The sequence below is a fragment of the Caretta caretta genome, chromosome 3 (assembly GCF_965140235.1).
Source record: "Caretta caretta isolate rCarCar2 chromosome 3, rCarCar1.hap1, whole genome shotgun sequence".
Lineage (NCBI taxonomy): Eukaryota > Metazoa > Chordata > Testudines > Cheloniidae > Caretta > Caretta caretta.
In genome coordinates, this window is record NC_134208.1 from 131,015,048 (window position 1) to 131,034,980 (window position 19,933).

Genomic DNA, 19,933 nt, shown 5'->3' on the forward strand with positions numbered 1-19,933 from the left:
TAATAGTGTACTTATGTGAAAATTATGCTGTCTAGGTAACTGGAAAAAAACAAACCCCATCCTTCTTACCACGTCTAAATTCACTGTCTCCCTTTTAGCTCTAGTACCAGGGTTCCATCTCTATCTATCTACCCAAGCTATCCCTTGTCTGTAGGAAAATAATAGGATAGTGAAATTTTCCTCTCTAGCATTTCATTTGAAGTTTTAATTTTAAATGAAACACAAAACAATTACTTTAGCTGTTTTCATAGTAGTCCTGCAAAAAGACATTGTGCAATTCTACGGGTGAGGAATTCTTTAGAGATTTATAGTGGCCTCAAAGATTTTCAGTGTTTACATTCATTCTGAAACTTGCCCAAGAGTTAAATCATTAGCATTAAATCTCAATTGAACTGCAGAAGTGTTTCTCCAATTATGGAAACTTTCTATTTAAACAGGGCTAATATATTGCAGTAGGTTTTTGTTTAAAAAAGCAAATTGTCCCTAAAAGGAGGCATTGTGTATGAAGAATCTAGTCTTCATCATTCCAGTTCCTTTTGCCTACCATTCACTCCTGCCTCATATAAAACAAATCAAACATATTTTTCCTTTACAAATGCACAGTGGCTCTATATGACCCTTTGTTTTATGCAAATAAAATGAGCTTTTGAATCTGGAACTGGAAATTCTGTAGCATTTTGGGATGCAATTGACATTACAAGAATAAAACATTTCAAAGGGTTACTCCAGGATTTTAGGGAAGGTTGGGGATAAACCAAAAAGTGAAGGAAACAAAGACTGTTTTTGTTGCACAAATTGGGAGTTAGAATCTCTGATTTCTATTCCCTGCATTACCATAAAGTTGCTGTATGATGTAGAACAGCGATCATCAATAGGTGGACTGCGGGCTAAATCCATACTGTCAGACACCTTTGAACAGACCCTGAAATCTTGTTGTTTACTTAGTGTCGTTGTTTTTTATTATTTTGCTCTGGAGTCTGGACCTTGAGTATACCTTGACCAAGAAATTTGGACCTTAACGAAAAATAATTGACTTCCCCTGAGAATGTCACTTGTATTCTTTGTGGTTCAGTATCTCCATCTGTAAAATGGGAATAAATAATACCTCTAAGACTGAATTAAGTGAAGCTTAATTCATTAGTCTGGGATTTTCAAAAGAGCCTATCAGTGGAGTTAGATTTCCAAATCACTTAGAATTTTCACAGAAGCTTTAACGTGGATAACACCTTTGTGCTCTTCAAATGGAAATCACTATAGAAGGATATGTTAAACTAGCTCACATTGTACAATATATCACCAAAGAGAAAGTAATTTGGAATTGAAAGTAATGCATCTTGCATTGGTTATTTTGGAATGAATTTAGATCAAATTAAAGGAGAGCTGGTTTTCAGGAACGGCAGTGTGTGGTGGTACTAGCATCCTTTAGGGAAGTCTTGATTTCTGCTAGAGTCATCTTGCACTCTGTCAAATGTTTAGGGCCTGCTCCGACTCCTGTGACATTAGTGGAGTCTTTCCATTTACTTCAATGGGAGTTGGTTCAGGCCTTTTATTATTATGTTTTAGGTGAAAACTTAACTTTTTTTTTTTTTTTAAAGCTAACAAAAACGTGACTCACATAAGACATGATTTTAAAAGGGGTTGGGCAGCTCCTGGGAGCTGAGCACGTTGCTGGATTGGACTCATAATAACCAAACGTATGTTTCAGATATATCATCATCATGTAACTTGGAAAATGTTAAATTTGGGTTAAGGGGAACAGCTGAGATGTCCAGTTGGCTTGGTGATATGATGAGCATTTAACATGCAAGTCTAATTTTTCCAAAGATGCCTGCAATATTTTCTGTTTTGTATCCGCTTCAGCTTGGTGATGTGAAGCAATTGAACACCTGATCCTTTTCTTTTTCACTTACAAGTAACTATTGTAATAAACATTTTCTGCTTTAAAAGCTTTTTAAGTTGAACTGCTATAGATTTCTGTTATCAGGAGCACTGAAAATGCACTGCAGATTTTCACCAGAGTTAACCCCCTCCCCCTGACTCCAACCCTTTTCCCTCAATAATACTTATAAAAGATGTAATGTTGCTGTTCATTTTTGCTGCAGTAAGATATTCAGTTACCAGCACAGGAGCCCTTTTGTTGTGGGTTTGTGACTGAACAGTTGCTATCAGATGCTCTGAACAATGTTTATATCATGTACAGAGAACAAGGAGCACAGAAGAAAGATACTAGTATGTCTTCCATTTTGAACAGCAGATGCCATTTTGCAACAAGCTGCCTGAATGTAGCAACTTTGTTGCATGCTTCTCTTTTGTCTTTGATATTTTGCAGCTGGCTGCTGAAGACAACTATGTGACTGAGTTCTTGTTTATTTTTAATATTTTTTGTCTTGGGCTGAGAATTTCCACAAGCCAGAGTATTCATCTCTTACATCAGTTATCTAGTAGGAGGAACAAAAGGCTATTTACCTCTTTTTGGGAGAGAGCTCCATTTGTTACCTGTTGAAAACACAAGTTGATCAAATGTGGATCGATGCTAATTGATGTTGATGATGAATAACCTCGAAGCTTTTGTTCTCCTTTAATATTCTTTAAAGCACTATTATGAGCATAATTTTATTCCCCTTTCCTTTTCCCTTACCGGTGACAGGCATACAAGAATGTAGTGATCATATAGGAAAGACAAGGTTACTTAACTGGTGTATTTCCAGTATAGTAAGTAGCTTGGGGGCTGAGGACATATTTCAGAAAAATAGTTTCAGTTCTGAGATTGTCACAGAGCTTTGAGTTTACCATTTAGCTTCTAAGCTTTCTTCATTTTAAACCTCTGTTGTGGCTCTTGGCCAAAAATTATGTTGGCCTAGGGTGGGGTGAAAAGGGGATTATGAGAAGAACATAGTGCGGTGAGTTTATAGCATAAAAGTATCTGCCAAACAGGAGAGTTTCCCAGACTTAAAAAGTACAAAATGTGAGGAGCATTATTTGTCTAGTACAAAAGCCATTCACTTTAATGTATTTAATATAAAATGGGACTGATCAGTTGCTAGCACCACATATGCCCAACATAAGCCTTATTTGTCATTAATTCATTATTTGTAAATATTGTTTATTTTCCAAAACATCAAAATGAATTAACAAATTTGGAAAATATTTTGTTTATGGTATAGGAAAAACATACTTTCTCATTTTGCACCTCCTGTCTTGGTGTGTGGTACATGTTTGTGCCAGGTATGCTAGCAATTGCATGTACAAATGTAGATTACGCAGGTAGCAACCCTATTAAAGTGGAGTTATACTCAAAACAGTAATTGTTTAAAAATGGCACGTTACTCTGGAGAGTGTTTCATGTAGCTCACGAAAGCTTATGCTCAAATAAATTGGTTAGTCTCTAAGGTGCCACAAGTACTCCTTTTCTTTTTGCGAATACAGACTAACATGGCTGTTACTCTGAAACCTGTGTTTTGAGTGATCTCAGCTTTCTTTAAATAAATATAAATCTGTCAATATATATAGTGGCAAAGAGTATTCACCCACGAAAGCTTATGCTCCAGTACGTCTGTTAGTCTATAAGGAGCCACAGGACTCTTTGCCGCTTTTATAGATCCAGACTAACACGGCTACCCCTCTTGATACTTGACTACATATATATAAATATTCCTGTTAGCACTGAAGAGCCAGCACAAGTATAGGAAAGGAAGACAGATTCTGCTGCATCAACATCAGAATTAGGGTGACCAGATGTTCCGATTTTATAGGGACAGTTCCTATTTTTGGGTCTTTTTCTTATATAGGCTCCTATTACTCCCCTCCCCTCCCCCCCTCCCCCCCCCCCAACCCCGTCCCGATTTTTCACATTTGCTGTTTGGTCACCCTAGTCAGAATTGATAACTAACTTCCAAATGGAAAATATTTGTTCTTGTTCATGGAATGTGAGCCGGAAAGAGCCTAGTTTGACTGTCAGACCCCAGGTTGAGTCTGCAGGACTTACAGTTGAAAAAACATTTTTATTTCTAAACTGAGCAAATTAAAAATGGAGTTCCTAAGTAGCAATAACTGTGGAACTCCCCTTGCAGTTTTTGGTATAATTTTTCAGAATATAATCGCCATTTAACTTTTGACATAATGTGGTTCCTTACACTGCATAGGATATTGATCTCGGTTTGATCATCATTAAAGTAGATATAAATATTTGGTTATTGTGTCTCAAATAACGTAATTGGTGAAGATCAGACATACAGTACATTTTTAATATTCTTCTTTGTATAGCAATGGCATGTAGAGGTCTAGACCAGGTTAATACCCCCATGTTGCTGGGCAGTGTACAAAAATAGAATAAATGACAGTCCTTGTCCCTAAGAATTTACACTCTAAAAGAGAGCTTTCATTCACTCAGTGAGTGCTACTGTTTGTCTCTCTCTCTCTCATTCTTTGGCTGGTTCTAATTTAATTTTGTTACTATTTTACTATTTTGTTACACTTCAAGTGATGCAATATAAGTGTACCTCTTTGATATTTTTATTAAATAAGAATGCTTTTTTGATTTTTAGAGAGATTCTTGAATTTCATTTCAGGACATAACTTGGCAAGATGAACACTCGGCCCCTTTCTCTTGGGAAACCAAGGTAAGTTTGCTACTTTTTTATTTAATGTCAGTTTCCCTTGGAGTTGATCCTGCTCCATTTGAGAATTGATATATTAAGGTAAGCAGTGTAAAGTGACCCATAGAATAAATAAAAATTAGACTAAGTATGTTTTCGTTGACTTAAATAGAAGCAGGATCAGGTGCTTCGTTAGCTAATACTTAATTTTCAAATGTAAGTGTAAAACTGTTGTTATGCAATCAGATTTTCATAGTTTAGAAAATTACTAATCAAATCTGGACAGAAAATCAAATTTCCCTGTTTAGTGAAGAAAAGAAACGAAAGGATTAAATAATTATGAATTACCTACCTCACAGGTAAAGAGGTGGGTCCTATTTAAAATATGTTTCTATGACAGATGTAAGTGGTTTGGGGTGAGGAGAGAAGCATGCAAGTAGTTGGTAACCCAAGTTAATTTTATAAAGCCTGTTTTAGACTTCATCTGGTGTCCTGTGCACCAGGCTGTGGTGAAACCTGTTGAACTTGCTGCTTCTGTGTGAAGCCCAGGTTGTTTCCCTTCTTCCCAAAAAGGAGGAGTGCATAGATAAGTATCTTACACTCTGTTGGATTTGTTCTGCTTATTGAAGATGTCAAAATTGTGGCAAAAGTACTAGCTACAGTGCGTTTCCCACAATACTAAAATAAAGCTAGTGATCAACTTCTCTGTGTAACTGCAGAGTGAGGACACAATTCAGAAATATCATGTTTGTCAGGGTTTTTTGGTTGTAGTTTCTGATGGTGAACTCTTAACAGCAAGCTATTTTAATTTCTCATAATGCAAAATGCAAGTACAAACACATCGACTGTGTATCTCTTTCGTGTTTTAAAAAAAAAAAAAGTAAAGTTAGTCACAGATTCAGACTTCTGTCCTCTGGCTGCTGGTAGATTGCGGGCGGGGTCCACATTTCACAAATGCTGGGGGCCCTGGAGCTACCCAGAGGGAAGACATCATGATAAGCTTAAAATGCAATATTGATCAAGTACTGCAGGAGTTATATGGGGATGGCAGGGAACAGTTGCCTCAGATTAACTTACTCTAGTTGGCCCACTCTAGGAAGAAACCACTAACTTTAGTTTGGATGGGCCTAGATCAGGGGTAGCCAACCTGAGCCTGAAAAGGAGCCAGAATTTACTAATGTACATGGCTAAAGAGCCACAGTAATACATCACCAACACCCCCCGCTGCCACCTTCAGCGCTTCCTGCCCGCCTGCAGTCCTGCTGATCAGCACCTCCCGCTCCCTCCCCATGCCTCCTGCCCACTGCGATCAGCTGTTTTGCAGTATACAGGAAGCTCTGGGATGGAGGGGGGAGGAGCAAGGGTGCAGCAGGCTCAGGGGAGGGGGCAGGAAGGGGCGGGGGCCTAGGGGTAAGGGATGGAGTGGGGGCAGGGCTTGGGGTTGAGCCGTGGAAAGTTGGCACCTGTAGCTCCAGCCCCGGAGTCAGCACCTATGCAAGGAGCCGCATATTAACTTCTGAAGAGCCGCATGCGGCTCCGGAGCCACAGGTTGGCCGCCCCTGGCCTAGATGGTGGGCATTATGCATAAATTGGGGTGTGGTTGTCAAGAAAAGAGTAGCAGTGATACAGAGAATGCTGAACTCTTCTCCTTACTGATAATCAGTAATAAATTGTACTGCCATTGGCCTTTACCTTTGGTGGTACAATCACAAACAGCAGAAATAAGGAGTGAATGTGGTCTTCATGGAGTTATGTTACATTTACAGTTTCATAAGATAATGTTTGTAGGTTCTATCTTGATACCTCTTAGTATATCCTTTATATCTATGACCAACCTCCTGGAAAATATTACATCTCGTGGTAGCTGGTCTGCTTTTAAAGTCAAGATAATTAATAAACCATGATGGTTGCACAGTACATCTAGGGAAGAGAATCTTAGTTTAAAAGTTTTTGTTTTGTTCTGTCTGTTCCTGTATAGCTAGTGATTAAAGTTTACTCCAGCCCAATCGATTATCCACTGATGAAACTACTAAAATGTCGGGAGGTTGGCAACAATAAACTAGTGAGGCTGCGTGAATGTGCCAACTTAACTAAAATAAAGTGTTTATCTAAGTTACTGTATCTATTTACAGTGTTGCCTGTTGGCATCCTTCATCTTTTTCTTTAAGAAACTTCTGTCTCTGGCAAAAGGAAGATCCGAGAATGAAGTGAAAATCCCTATTTCTGCGGGATAGGAGTAAGAGAGGAGAGGTTGTCATCTACCAAACTTTAAGGAATACTAGTTTGCTTCAGCTAACCAGAGTGATGGCACATTGGGTGGCCTTTCTTGCACATTTATATGCAGCAGGTTAAAATGTTAGAATACAGTGTAGATTGTAAGCTCCTTGGGGAAGAGACCATCTTTTTGGTTTGTGTTTATATAGCACCTAGCACAATAGGGCCTGGTCCATGACTAGGGGTCCTAAGCACTATGATAATACAAGTAAAGCAATTACTGGGCTACAAGTTGCTTTGAAAAAATTAATCTGAACTGAATCAAAACTTTCCCCCCACTTTGTAACAGCAGCTCCTAAACTGTTTTTGCTAGTCTGTTTTTTGAGTTTTGTCAAGATTTAGTTAAATTGTTATCAAACAGAGCTGGTTTAGGGAAAAAAAAGAGCAGGGGAAATTCTTTTCATGAAAATTTTCAAGAAAAACTTGTTCTCTCTCTGCCCCACCCCCATCAACATTTTTCTAAATTTAAGATTTTTCGACCTGCTCTATAGCTGATCAAAAATGGATGAATTTTACACAGAAATTTCAAAATCATCGCACTTCAAAAAAATCTTTTTATCCACTATATTATCAAATACTACATTTTTATTTTTTAGTTTATGAGGAAAGCAGATTGCTCTTAAGTGAAAAATTGAATGAAGCATCAAATCAGAGTCCCTTTCTTCCAACTCTGGGATTTTTTGTTTTCCCCTCTTATGCTACATTTTCCCCACACGTTGCATTTTGTCAGGTTCCTTCCTTCGGCTGACTCATTAGACTTTTTTGAGTTTGGGCCATTCTGAGGAATATACCATATTTAGTGTTTAGTCTTTCATCTGCAAATAGTTTATATTTAAAAACGGACATAAAAGGGTATTTTTAATTCTGTCAGAAGGATTTACGTATAAAATTAAATGAGGACATAGGGATACAGCGATATTCCTATGTACATCTAGAATCAGACACTATATAAAAACAGTATTCTTGTTCCACTAGGAGTAATATATGCAGGAAAATCCAATTAAAATCCACACAAGACTATCTAGCTCCTTCTTAGCCTGTAATATAATATGAAAGATACATATTTCCTTGCCTTTGAATTTTAGGAGGCATGTTGGGGAACCAGCACTCCTACCATGTGTGATGGGTGAAATTCTCCATTATTACCAAATCCTAGTTAAATTCTCCCCCCACCCCCTAGAGTTTCAATTGTATGGAGTCATTTTATTGCCTCTCTAACCAATTCCGTCATTAGTTATTACTGAGATGCAGTTTTCCATTTTACTGTAACTGAAGACACTGTAAGTGTGTTGCTTATCTGTGCAATAGTGGAAGGTTTATACCTGGAGAGCAGAGTAACAGTGTGAGTTCCACTTCATATATATTTGAATCTAGCTTCTTGTGACTCAGTCCTGCTTTCTTAGCTGGTTTAAACTGTGACTTATTTATGTGATTAGTTCTCTCTCAGTCTGAGTTGCTTGTGTTTAAAAAAAAAAAAATCCATATTTCATCTTGCATTCCTCATTTCTATTCAGTCTTCCCCCTGCCTGCTCATTCCTGTAGCAGTTATTTTTATAGCTTTGTGGTGAATGGTATTCTTAAATCTTTTCTCCTTTATGTGAGTGGGCCTTGGTTTATGTGAGGAGAATAATGTGATAAACTTAAAGATTGACATTTAAATGTAAGGGGGGAAAGTCCTGAGCTTTCTTTTAAGCATATACTATACAAATCATACAAACCGTGAGAGAAATTATAAAGTAGCCTTATCAACAGTCATCCATAACCTTTATTAATAAACTTGGAAGGATTAGTTTTTTATCTGTAAATGTTGATAAACTTTGAGTTTGTACACACACAAACTGATGGGAAAAGTACTTCCACCGATGATGATAGAAATTTACAGATTGGTAAAGTAAGAAAAATGCTGCCTGAGAATTTATTAGAGTTAAGGATATTTATTTTGTATATTTTGATATGTGATGTAGACAGTTTGTGTTGTAACAGTTATAAAGCTTTAGCTCTTTGAATCTCAACATCTCCTGTCATCAAATAATTAACTGACCCTCACATAATTTCCTGCAACAGTAAAAATTTAAGACCATAAAAAAATTAATTGAAATAATATTTTAAAAATGATTTTTTTCAAGCTTGTTTATTATGAAAGATACTAAGAGAGTAGGGAGAAAGTTGGAAAGAATTGCTTTATCTCACAGGGAGTTGGAGTAAACGGTGATTTCCCTTAGGTTACAGCATGATGTTTCCAAGTGTGAAACATGGTTGAAGGCAAGCAAATAACCATAATAGTTCATTTAACTTTGAGGCCAGTGTATATAACGATTTGGAAACTTTTAAAGACCCTTTCTATTTCTAGATCTCTCTATCTAACTGTACCTAGTAATTTAGCAATCATTTTATAGGCTTAGTCCAGGAGGCTATGAGGATACTGTAGGTAGCGTATGGTGGAACAAAAGCTTACCCAGTATCCACGGAAATTTCATTGCTAGCTACGCCCTTGTTTGTGAGAACAGAAAGCTTTTTTCCCTGTCAGTTCTGTGGTCTGAACACAGGCTTGGGAAGTAGAAATTCAACAGATTAAATCCAGGCTCTGACATAGGCTTCCTTTTGTGGTTTTGGGAAAGTCACTAAGCCAGTATTTTCAAGCGTGGGTGCTAAACCAGGTATTTGAATCCATATTTAGGCACTTAAATATGTAGCTTGATTATTTTTTTTCCACGGGCATGTGGCACAGCCAGCTGAAGTGCACAAATATGGAGTTGGGTGCCTGTCTTTAGGAATTAACATTTGAAAATCTTGTCCTTCTGTTTTCTCAAAGGTTTTTGTGAGGCTTGACTAACATTTGTAAAGCACTTTGAAAACAAACAAACCCTTCTTAGAGCATGATGATTATTATCAAGGCATTGGAAATGGTGAGGAAGTTTTTAATCATATAATCATCCTTTCCTGTCACTTATATTTTGCCTTTACATGATTTTTCTGGTTTTATTTAATTGTCTTTCAAAACTTCAGTAGAGGGTACCAAAATCGATTAAAAGTTCTCAGCATTTCAGATATGGAAACTTGTGCTCCAAATCAAAGATTTAAACCAGTGAGGACTGGAACACAAGTTTAGTAGGGACTAGGTGGACACTATCTCTGAAGTTATGTAATGTGCATCTCATGTATTTTATTTTGGACATGGACTCAAAGTATTTTTAGTCTTGAATGGCTGGTTGCTTGGTTGTTTTGTTTTTTTCTGTGGAGTCTTTTTAAAACCTGTTGATGGTTCTTTGTTGGTTTAGAGGTTTTAATCCTTATCCTTGTTATATCACTGTTCTTGTGCATGGCTGTGCTATTTTGGAATGTATGTTTGTTCTGTTCCTTTGTTCAGCAAGTTGAGGTCCTTATTTTAATTAATTTTAATATTTTTGTCCTTTGAGTAAACTGGGCTTTATTTTGTTGCTTAATATACTAGGCACTGCTTAAAATGAGCTTTCTTTGACAGTGTTTCTGAAGCCTTTGTCTCAACAACTTAGATATCTTGAGACTGCCAAGCCAAGCAGTTTATTTTGGCTGTGTGCGCTCATCTGTTCAGTAAAATCCTACACATTCCTGGTAAGTGAATAAGATGTAAAAAATAGCTCTTAGGTGTCTTTTAGTCTTTCTGTTTTTAGTATAGACTTTATGAACCAAGACCTAGTTTTATACAGTAAGATTATCTCAGGCTCTGAGGGTATGGTGCACTCTTAACATGCACACTATGTGCCTGATAATCTCACCACCAAATCTGGTGTTTATCACCTTGTGCTTATGGCTGCGTTGTGCTTATGTGGATTCTCGCCTGCCTTCCTTCCTTCCTTCTTTCCAAACCTCTAACTTAAAATCCATGCATTTTGTACTAATACTGAGCACTTTTATTGCCTTTCATGCAAGGATTAAAAAATGTTTTACAAGTATTAATCTTTGCCATACTCTTGGGAAATAAAAGATGGAATTCAGTTATACCCAAGAAAATGAGGCCTGGATAGGTTGACTGGTATTAAGTCACATAGTGATTTGGCAGTGGAAATAGGAATAAAGTGAAGGAATCTTGACTTCCAGTCTCCTGCCCTAGCTGCTGTAAAGCCACTGCTTCCCATATGTGGCCATGTTTTATACTTTCCTTTTAATACGAATTAATTGTAACATCTTTGCTTCAGTCCTTTTTCTCTTATTCTTACACTTGTTGACATTAAGCTTTCCATTGTCACATCTATGCATGCATAAGATTATTTATTATTATTATTTGAATGATGATAGCAACCAGAGTCCCCAGCTTGAGATTGGGATGCCATTGTGTTAGGCATTGTACAAACATGTAGCAAGAGACGGTCCCCAGGCAGAGGAGCTTACAAAAATAAGCAAAACGGACAAAGGATGGGAGAAAGGAAGGATTTTTTCCATTTTACTGATGAGGAACTGAGACTGACTTGCTCAAGGTCACACAGAATCTGTGGCAGAGCTGGGGAATGAATCCAGGCTTCCTGAGATCTAGTCCTGTGCCTTAAGCATAACACTTTCTTCTCTGAAGCCAGATCTCCTAATATCCTGCATTGTTTACTAGAAGAAAGAAAGATGGCCATTAGCATAATGACTTTACTTATGCCAGTCCTTCATTGTAAAAACATCTTGTTGAGAATAGCTTGGCCTCCAAAGTGTTTAACACAAACCTAAATGCACAGTAGGTCTGTCTTGCAAAATTAAGAAAGGCAAACATACAGTGTCCCCTTTTACAGATTACCTCAATCAAGTTTCCTGTAGTAGATAGGTAAGAGCTATCTGTCATGATTAAGGCTGTGATTCTTTCATGGAGGTTGTGGAAGTCACGGATTCTGTGACTTCCACAACCTCCGTGACTTCTGTAGCAGCTGGTGCGGCTGACTTCAGGGCCCCCGGAGCAAATGGCCCTCGGACCAGCTGTTCGGGTGCCCCACAGCCAGCCACACCGGCCGCTGCTGGAGCAACCCGGGGCCAGCCGCACCAGCTGCTGCTCAGGAGGCCACAGGCAGCTGGCTCTGGGGACTGCCCTAGCAGTGGCTGGTCCTGCGGACTGCCCGAGCAGTGGTCCTGGGGGCGGCCTCGGGGAGCATCTGAGCAGCGGCCCCAGGGCCAGCCACAACGGCCACTGCTGGGTGGCCCCAAGCAGCTGGCTCTGGGGCGCCCAGCTCCGGGGACTGCCCAAGCAGCGGTGTTCCCTGGGGACCACCTGGAGGCTGTCCGGAGAGCGGTCCCTGGGAGCACCAGCCAGGGGGCAGTCAACCCCCAGCACTGGAGAAGGGGCCCCCCAGTAGGGGTCCCCCTGAGCAACGGGACCCCAGAGGTAGAGTTTTAGTCACTGGTGTTTTTGGTAAAAGTCATGGGCTGTGAATTTTTATTTATTGCCCGTGACCTGTCCATGACTTTTACCAAAAAAACCCCCAATCACTAAATATTAGCCTTAGTCATGATTAGAGCCCTACCAGATTCACAGCTGTGAAGAATGCGTCATGGACCGTAAAAATCTGATCTCCCCCAAGACCAGATTTTACAGAGTTGGGCAGCTGGAGAGCAGTGGCTGCTGGTGAGAAGTCCAGCCCTGAAGGCAGCATTGCTGCCAGGAGCAGCACAGAAGTGAGGGTGGCATGGGATGGGGGAGGGCAGGGATGGCCTGGCAAGTGGGCGACCGCCAGTGCCCCATGGTCAGTGTGATGCTGTGGTCAATCTCACACACACACACACACACACACACAACCAGCCCAAGTCCCCTTTAATTACCAAGCGCTGGGTCTGGAGCCGAGGAGGGGCAGGGCTAAGGGCGCCCCAGCTGGTGGCTCCTACTGCGTGCCGGGCTCCAGCTGCTAGTCCCAGATGGGATGGGGAGGGACAGGACTTCCTCTTCCTCTGCACGGGCTGCTCCCGAGGCTGGTTCAGACCCATTTCTGGGAACCTCCCTCGACTGCTAGCTGGGATCCCAGCTCTGAAGGCAGCTCTGCCACCACCAGCAGCACAGAAGTAAGGGTGGCAGTACCACAGCCCCCTTACAATAGCCTTGCGACCCCCGCCCAACCCCACTTTGGGTCAGGACCCCCATGGTTACAGTACTATGGAATTTAAGATTGAAATATCTGAAACAGTGAAATTTATTAGTTTTTAAAATCCCATGACCATGAAATTGACCAAAATGGACCCTGAATTTGGTAGGGCCCTAGTCATGATGTTTGCATTACAGGATTGGCAGGGCTAGATTATCCTGGCCACCAGTTTAGTTGATGCCTCTGACTCAGTGTTCAGAGATGGCTAAATTGCAAAATGCATAGTTGGAAAATAGTCTTGTTTTTTGTTTTTTTATCCTTCTATAACCTTTGTTCTGGTTTTCAAAGTGATGGGTTTTGAACCAGAAACCTGATCTCCTGAAACTTGAAAGAAGAAGAGTGTGACAGTTCTTGGGGTATGCAGGACTGTGTGTCATGTTGTTACTTCCTGCCTCCAGCATGAGGGGGTCTTGCCTGTGAATCAGCTCCCTAACACCACCATCCTTATAGCCATTCAAGTGCTCTCCTCTGGGCTATGCCAGCCCTGTCTTCACCTTGCAGCTTTACAATAGGTGCAACCCGGTCCCCGAGTCTCATTGAATTGGTCCCCTGTGATATCCAACTCCTGACACAGGTTACTCACTGAAATTGCAGATCCTCTGCCCTCAGTGCAGTGTACCTCAGTTTACTAGTTTTACCTTAAATCACCACTCCTGTAAAGTCTCACAGCACTTGTGAGTACTTATGGCAAAACAAAAGTAGGTTTAATTAAGAAAGAATGGAGAGTTAACTAGAAACAAGAGTATGTGGTGGAAACAAATTATTACTATACAAAACAAAATCATAAAGCATGAACCTGGGATTCAGGATTGTAAAATCTCTCCAGGACAGTATTCCTAAGTGTCTTTGTAGTGGCACACAAGGTGAATATCCTCAGTGCTATAGCAGTAACAATCTGCTTCTGCAGCTTTTACCTTTACTAGTAATGGAGGGAAATCTTTTACTAATAACACACTGATGTGCCACAGATCACTCCATACATTAATCGTGGAACTACAAGACTCAGGCTATCAGTTACGTGTTGCTCTCCTGCATATAAATTATGTAGGATGTGTAAAGCCACTAAATTAATCCAATTCTCTGGAGAGTTCAGATGCTAATCCATGAATCAGTTGTGTAGCAGACTGCTGACCAGTGCAAGGCAAAATGTGCACTATGACAATTAGCTCCAAAGTTAAGATTCACACTTCTAATTTTACATATATCTGAAAAATAGGAGTTGGGTGTGCAAGAAATGCAAGATCAAGTCTCCCTTGGAACTCCAGGAAAGTTTCGTGTGTACAAGGAGTGCAAAATTGGGTCCCAACACATTTCCAGTGAAAATGAGATCTTATGGGATTATATTTGTGCCCGAGGACACCATCTCATGTATTTAAAAAGATGGACTGACAAGTAAAGTGAAATGGGAATAATGTTAATGCATATAATCTTTAGTGAGCTTTAACTATTTTTAGTTAAATTTAATTGAAATAGCTGCTCAGTGCTGTGGTACACCAAACCTTTAGGTCAGGAGTGGGCAAACTTTTTGGCCTGAGGGCCACATCAGGGTTCCGAAACTGTATGGAGGGCTGGGTAGGGAAGGCTGTGCGTCCCCAAACAGCCTGGCCACTGCCCCCTATCCGGCCACTGCCACTTCCCACCTCCTGACTGCCCCCCTCAGAACCCCCTCAACTCCCCCTTCTCCTTGTCCCCTAACCGACCCCCCCCAGAACCCTCCCCATCCAACCCCCCCCTACTGCCTGTCCCCTGACTGCTCTGATCCCTATCCACACCCCTGCCCCCTAGGACTCCCTTCCCCTTATCCAACCCCCCCACTCCCCACGCTGCCAGGCAGTCTCGAGCACCTGGGCAGGCCGTCGGCTCTCACAGCCATGCTGCCTGGCAGGAGCTTGCAGCCTGCCACCCAGAGCGCTGACGGTACGGTGAGCTGAGGCTGCAGGGGAAGGGCTGGGAGCTCAGGGGCCAGGCAGGATGATCCCGTGAGCCAGATATGGCCCACGGGCCATAGTTTGCCCATCTCTGCTTTAGGTTATCAGTAGTGTGCCAGGTGTAAAGGGCTGAAGGCACTTCAGCTGCTACTCTTGTACCTTGTAGGCACTAGCCCTGATGGATCGCAGTAAGCACTGCAGTTAGTATATCACTCATGCATGTGAATTCTTGGCAGGCTGTGTGGGTGCTGTGTGTATTCACCGGCAGTGCTTGTGTTGATGCACAGTGCGATGTACCATCAGTGTGCAACTCGCCATCATCAAGCACACTGTATTTTGGGAAATGTTGGCAATGTGTGGTGGGGCAGAAACGAGTCATGCAGGTATGACTGGGAGCAAGGGGACAACTTCCTAGCACGTAACAGTTTCCACCCCGTAATTTTTGTCTTTTTTTAAAATCCCACAAACCTGCATGGCACTGTTTCCTGTCTGCCATCTCTGACAGAAGCATTGAGCCCGCACAACTCTGCACTGTTGTCATGAGTGTTGCAAACACAGGACACACAATCCTCCAGTCTTTGCAAAGCCGTAGGAAGAGCCACAGGACAATTTTGTGGAGGACATATTGCTGTGGAACATAGTGAGAACCAGTTCGAAGTGGTTGTCAGTGTTCACGGAGCAGCTGCAGATGATGGAGCATCACTTCTGGGCCTAAGAAAGAAGCACTGACTGGTGGGATCGACTGTAATGCATGGTTGAGATGAAGAGCAGCAGCTCTAGAGCTTTTGGATGCGCAAGGCCACGTTCCTGGATCTGTGCACTTAGCTCACCCCAGCTGCCCAGGGCAGGGAAAACGAGAATGAGAGCTGCACGGAGGGTTGAAGAGTGGGGGGTGATTACTCTGGGGAACTTGCAGTGTTGGATTGCTACCTGTCAGTGGGAAATCATTTTGGAGTTGGAAAATCCATTGTGTAGTCCATTGTCATGCAATTGTGCAGAGCCTTAACTGTCTCCTGCTATGCAGGACTGTGACTCTCAGCAATGTGCAGGACATGCTGGATGGATTTTCAGCAACTGCAGTGGAGCAGTAGATGCCTTATTACTTGCAACCACTTGAATCCTACTTCTTACACTTAATAAAATCACTTTTGTTTATTAATGAACCCAGAATAAATGATTAATACCTGGGGAGCAAACAGCTGTGCATATCTCTCTATCAGTGTTATAGAGGGTGGATAATTTATGAGTTTACCCTGTATAAGGATTAGACGGAGTAAAACAGATTTATTTGGGGTTTGGATCCCATTGAGAGCTGGGTTTCTGGGTGCTGGAGTCAGGTCACCTGCAGAGCTGTTTTCATTTAAAGCCTGCAGCTTTGGGGGTGTGGCCCAGACCCTGGGTCTGTATTGCAGCAGGCTAGCGTGTCTGGCTCAACAAGGCAGGGTTCTGGAAGTCCCAAGCTGGCAGGGAAAACGGACTTGGGGGTAATTTCAGCATGCCAGGTGACAGTCTCAAGAGGATCTCTGTGACTGAACCTGTCAGTTACAAATATTCTTATTTTGACACCAGCCCATCTTGCCACAGTACATCAACAAAAAGGGCTACTTTTCTGTGGTTATGCAAGTGTGGCTCACTGGGGACACTTCACCAGCATCAGTGTTGGCTGTGTGACACTCCCATCTTTAAGAACACAGGACTGTTTAGAAAGCTGCAAGCAGTGACTTACTTTCCCAACTGGTGGATTACTGTTGGGGATGTTGAAATGCCAGTAATGATCCTGGGGCACCTAGGATACCCCTTGCTCACCTGGCTCATGAAGCTGTATGCTTGCCACTTTGACAGCACCAAGGAAAGATTCAACTACCAGCTCAGCAGCTGCAGAATAACAGTTGAATACACTTTTGGTAGATTAGATTGAAGGGAAGCTGGTGTTGTTTACTTACAAGATTGGATCTCAGTGAGAAAAATACCCCAGTGGTTATAGCTACCTGCTGTATCCTACATCAAAGGAGGAAAAGCTGCTGTCAGAGTGTAAGGCAGAGGTCAAATGGCTGTCTGAGTTCAAAAAGCCAGACACAAGGGCGATTAGAAGGGCTCAACATGGAGCTATGTGGCTGAGGGAGGCCTTAAAAGAGAACTTTAACAATCAGAAACAGTGATATGGTGTGATGGACTGTGTTCTATGTGCCCAAAAGTTTTGGGGGCTTTTAGGAATTGTGTGGTGCTTGGTGCACATCTATGAATATAACACTATCAATGCACCTATTAATTTTTCAGTGCTTGCTGTACATCTATGATGATTACACTGTTTGCCCACAGAACTCATAGGATCAGTGACACTTTCAGTAGCGCTAGGCATTCTGCACATATGTTTTGAAGTAATAAAGATGAATTGTGTACCAAAACCAGTGCAATAAACAATAAAAACTCAGAAATAAATTAATGAACGGAATTTAAGGGGAAAGAACATTCATGTCCATTTCCGTTCATTTTGGCTGCAGATACAGCAAGTGTGGCTTTCACAGGTCAGTGTAAGTGAAGATGTGGTTGTATCCTTACTGTCCTGAATGTGGCGTGGTAGGGATAGGCATGCTGCCCTGATGCCACATGGTATGTTGGGTGTATAGGGAATGGTAAAATTGAGCTCTCCGTTGACTGCAAAGGGAGGTGAGCCCGTGATTGTTAAACCTATAGATCAGCAAGAGTCTGTAGCATCTGTGCTGCTGGAGAAGCTTCATTTACGTTTCCCTTTCCTTTTCTTTCAAGGCCTCCTTGGCCTCTCTCTTTTCCACTCTTTTTCCTTCTCCATACTGTCCGTAGTATTCACTCTCCAGGTGAATCTGCTCACTGTCTGATGCAGCACTGGCTTGCACTGAACATATCCTCCCATGTCCTCATCCTTCTCCTTATCTGGCTCAGGTGTTCTGCATGTGAGGAGGGGGAACCCCAGAAAGCCACAGCAGTGGCAGCTACAGATAAAACACACAGAGGTATCATATTTATAGTCACAACGGAAAGCAAAAGTTAAGATTCGGAACTCCCTTGCCTTGCTCCCCTGAGGTTTTAAACAAGACATGCTTTCTGACATTTCAACTTTGGAGCACCTGTGCACAGTGCAGCTCTCCAGTCCTAGCCGTAGTGAATATGGCCTAGCAGGAGGTATTTGGGGGCAGGGCGGGGGGGAGGGATTGTTCAACTGCATGAAAGAGTCAAATTTCAGCCCCTACTTCCATGGGGTACAAGTACAGGGCAGTGGCTCTGAATATTGGCACTGTTTTCCACAGGCAGTGCTGATTTTAAGTAACAAAGACACAGAGCACAGCTGCTTGTGGCATCCTGAAGCCACTCTGGCCCGTATGCTGCTAGTCCATTAGCTTCGTCAGGCACCATTGCAGTTATCGCTGACTGGCATGGGGAAGTGTCCTACCATGGAGGAAGAAAAAAGGCTTTCACCCCTAGAAACCATGATTGCAGAGTTCCTCCATGAAAATTTCATCAAGATCTCTCAAGAGGATTCAAGGGACATCGCTGTGTACATAAACAAACTACTCTGCACGGCCCCCCTCCCTAACTCTACAGGGGAATGAAAAGCAGATACCAACTCTACCTCTTCTAGTACAAGTAAATTAATGAAAAGTTGCTACCTGTGTCCTGCTGTGTTGGGGTCTGGCACCATCTGTACATCTAAACATTGTAATGGGAAATGTATTCACACGCTCTCTGAAGTTCCTTCCTGTGCATCGGGCTTGCTCGTGCTCAGCTTTTGGGACTGACTGGACTGCTGTGGAGTCTGGAACAGATCCTGGCTCGCAGCATAGCTAGACTCCTCTTTCCCCCGGTCACATGTCACCCATCCTCGTCCACCACTGCCTCACTATTCATGGCAGAATATTTCAAGCTCCACCAAGGTATCCCCATTGGTCTGTAGGGTGCTGGTTGGGGTGTCTGCCAAGTATGGCATGCAGCTCATTGTAGAATCTTCAGGTCTGCAACTTGGCGTCAAATTGAATGTTGGCCTCCCTGGCCTTCTGGTATGCCTGTTGTAGTTCCTTTGCTTTTACTTGGCACTGCTGCTGGTCCCTGTCATGCCCGTTTGCCTGCGTCCCCCACACAGTCTGCTCATAGACATTCCCATTTCTACAGCTGCTCCGTGGCTGTGCCTGTACAACCTCTTCTCCTCACAGGCCCAAGAGATCCAATATCTCTCCTTTCTACTGCAGCAAGAGCATGTATGCAGCATGGTAGGTTGGGCAATTGCATGCAACAATGAAGAGCTACTAAGCGTGCTCACCAGTCAGGGAAGGGCATTTCAAAAATTTGTAGGGTTTTTAAAGCAGAGGAGTGGGCCTTCCCATCTCTGTGACACCCTGGGCAGTGGAGGTCACAATTGTGACCAGAGTGTTCAATGTTGGGCATTATGGGACAGTTGCTGGAGGGTGTTAGGGTCAATACAGGTCACGCAGTGTCTATCCCTGCACTTTGCCAAGCATGACTCAACATTGTTTGGGGAGGTGATGTTACTACATTGCCATAACTGGGCACTGACAATGGTAGGAGACAAATTTGAACGCAGACCCATGCACAACTAGATCAGTGCAAAGTGACTATGTCAGCCTGTCTTTGTTGTGTAGACCAGGCCTTACTCTGGCTGTAGTTCCCTCTGAGTTTCACCCTGTATGTCTGTTCCCTGCAGCTCATGGATAGCCATGCTGCTGCTGCTTCCCAAAAATGTCCAGTCACTTCCTGGTTCATGGTCTTTTCATGGAGTTTCTGAATCTGCTTTCTCTACCTATCTGGCCAGAAGGCAGCAAATGTGCAGTGGGGCAGGGGTTGGTAGAAATCTTAGTCTAATGCTTAGCAGATTTGTCACAGAAGGTTCGTGTTGGAAGAGGGCTCTTCTAAAAACTCATTTTACAAAACTCCTTACATTTCCCCTTAAGACCATGTAGTGTTAGGTTTGTAATGATTTTATAAATCTAATTTACTTTTCACCGTTTTTGCTGTTTGTTTACTGTTTGCATTTGGAAAATGTAACTAGACTTGCTTCCCT

The 19,933-nt window shown here is 42.1% G+C and overlaps 1 protein-coding gene across 1 annotated transcript in view; it reads left to right on the forward strand.

The window, feature by feature from the left end:
* C3H1orf198 (chromosome 3 C1orf198 homolog) overlaps positions 1 to 19,933 on the forward strand; it is a 31,656-nt gene that overhangs the window by 3,656 nt on the left and 8,067 nt on the right. Inside the window, exon 2 of the mRNA XM_048843918.2 lies at positions 4,569 to 4,619. Coding sequence (XP_048699875.1) covers positions 4,569 to 4,619 — 51 coding nt within the window. The remainder of the gene's footprint in view (positions 1 to 4,568; positions 4,620 to 19,933) is intronic.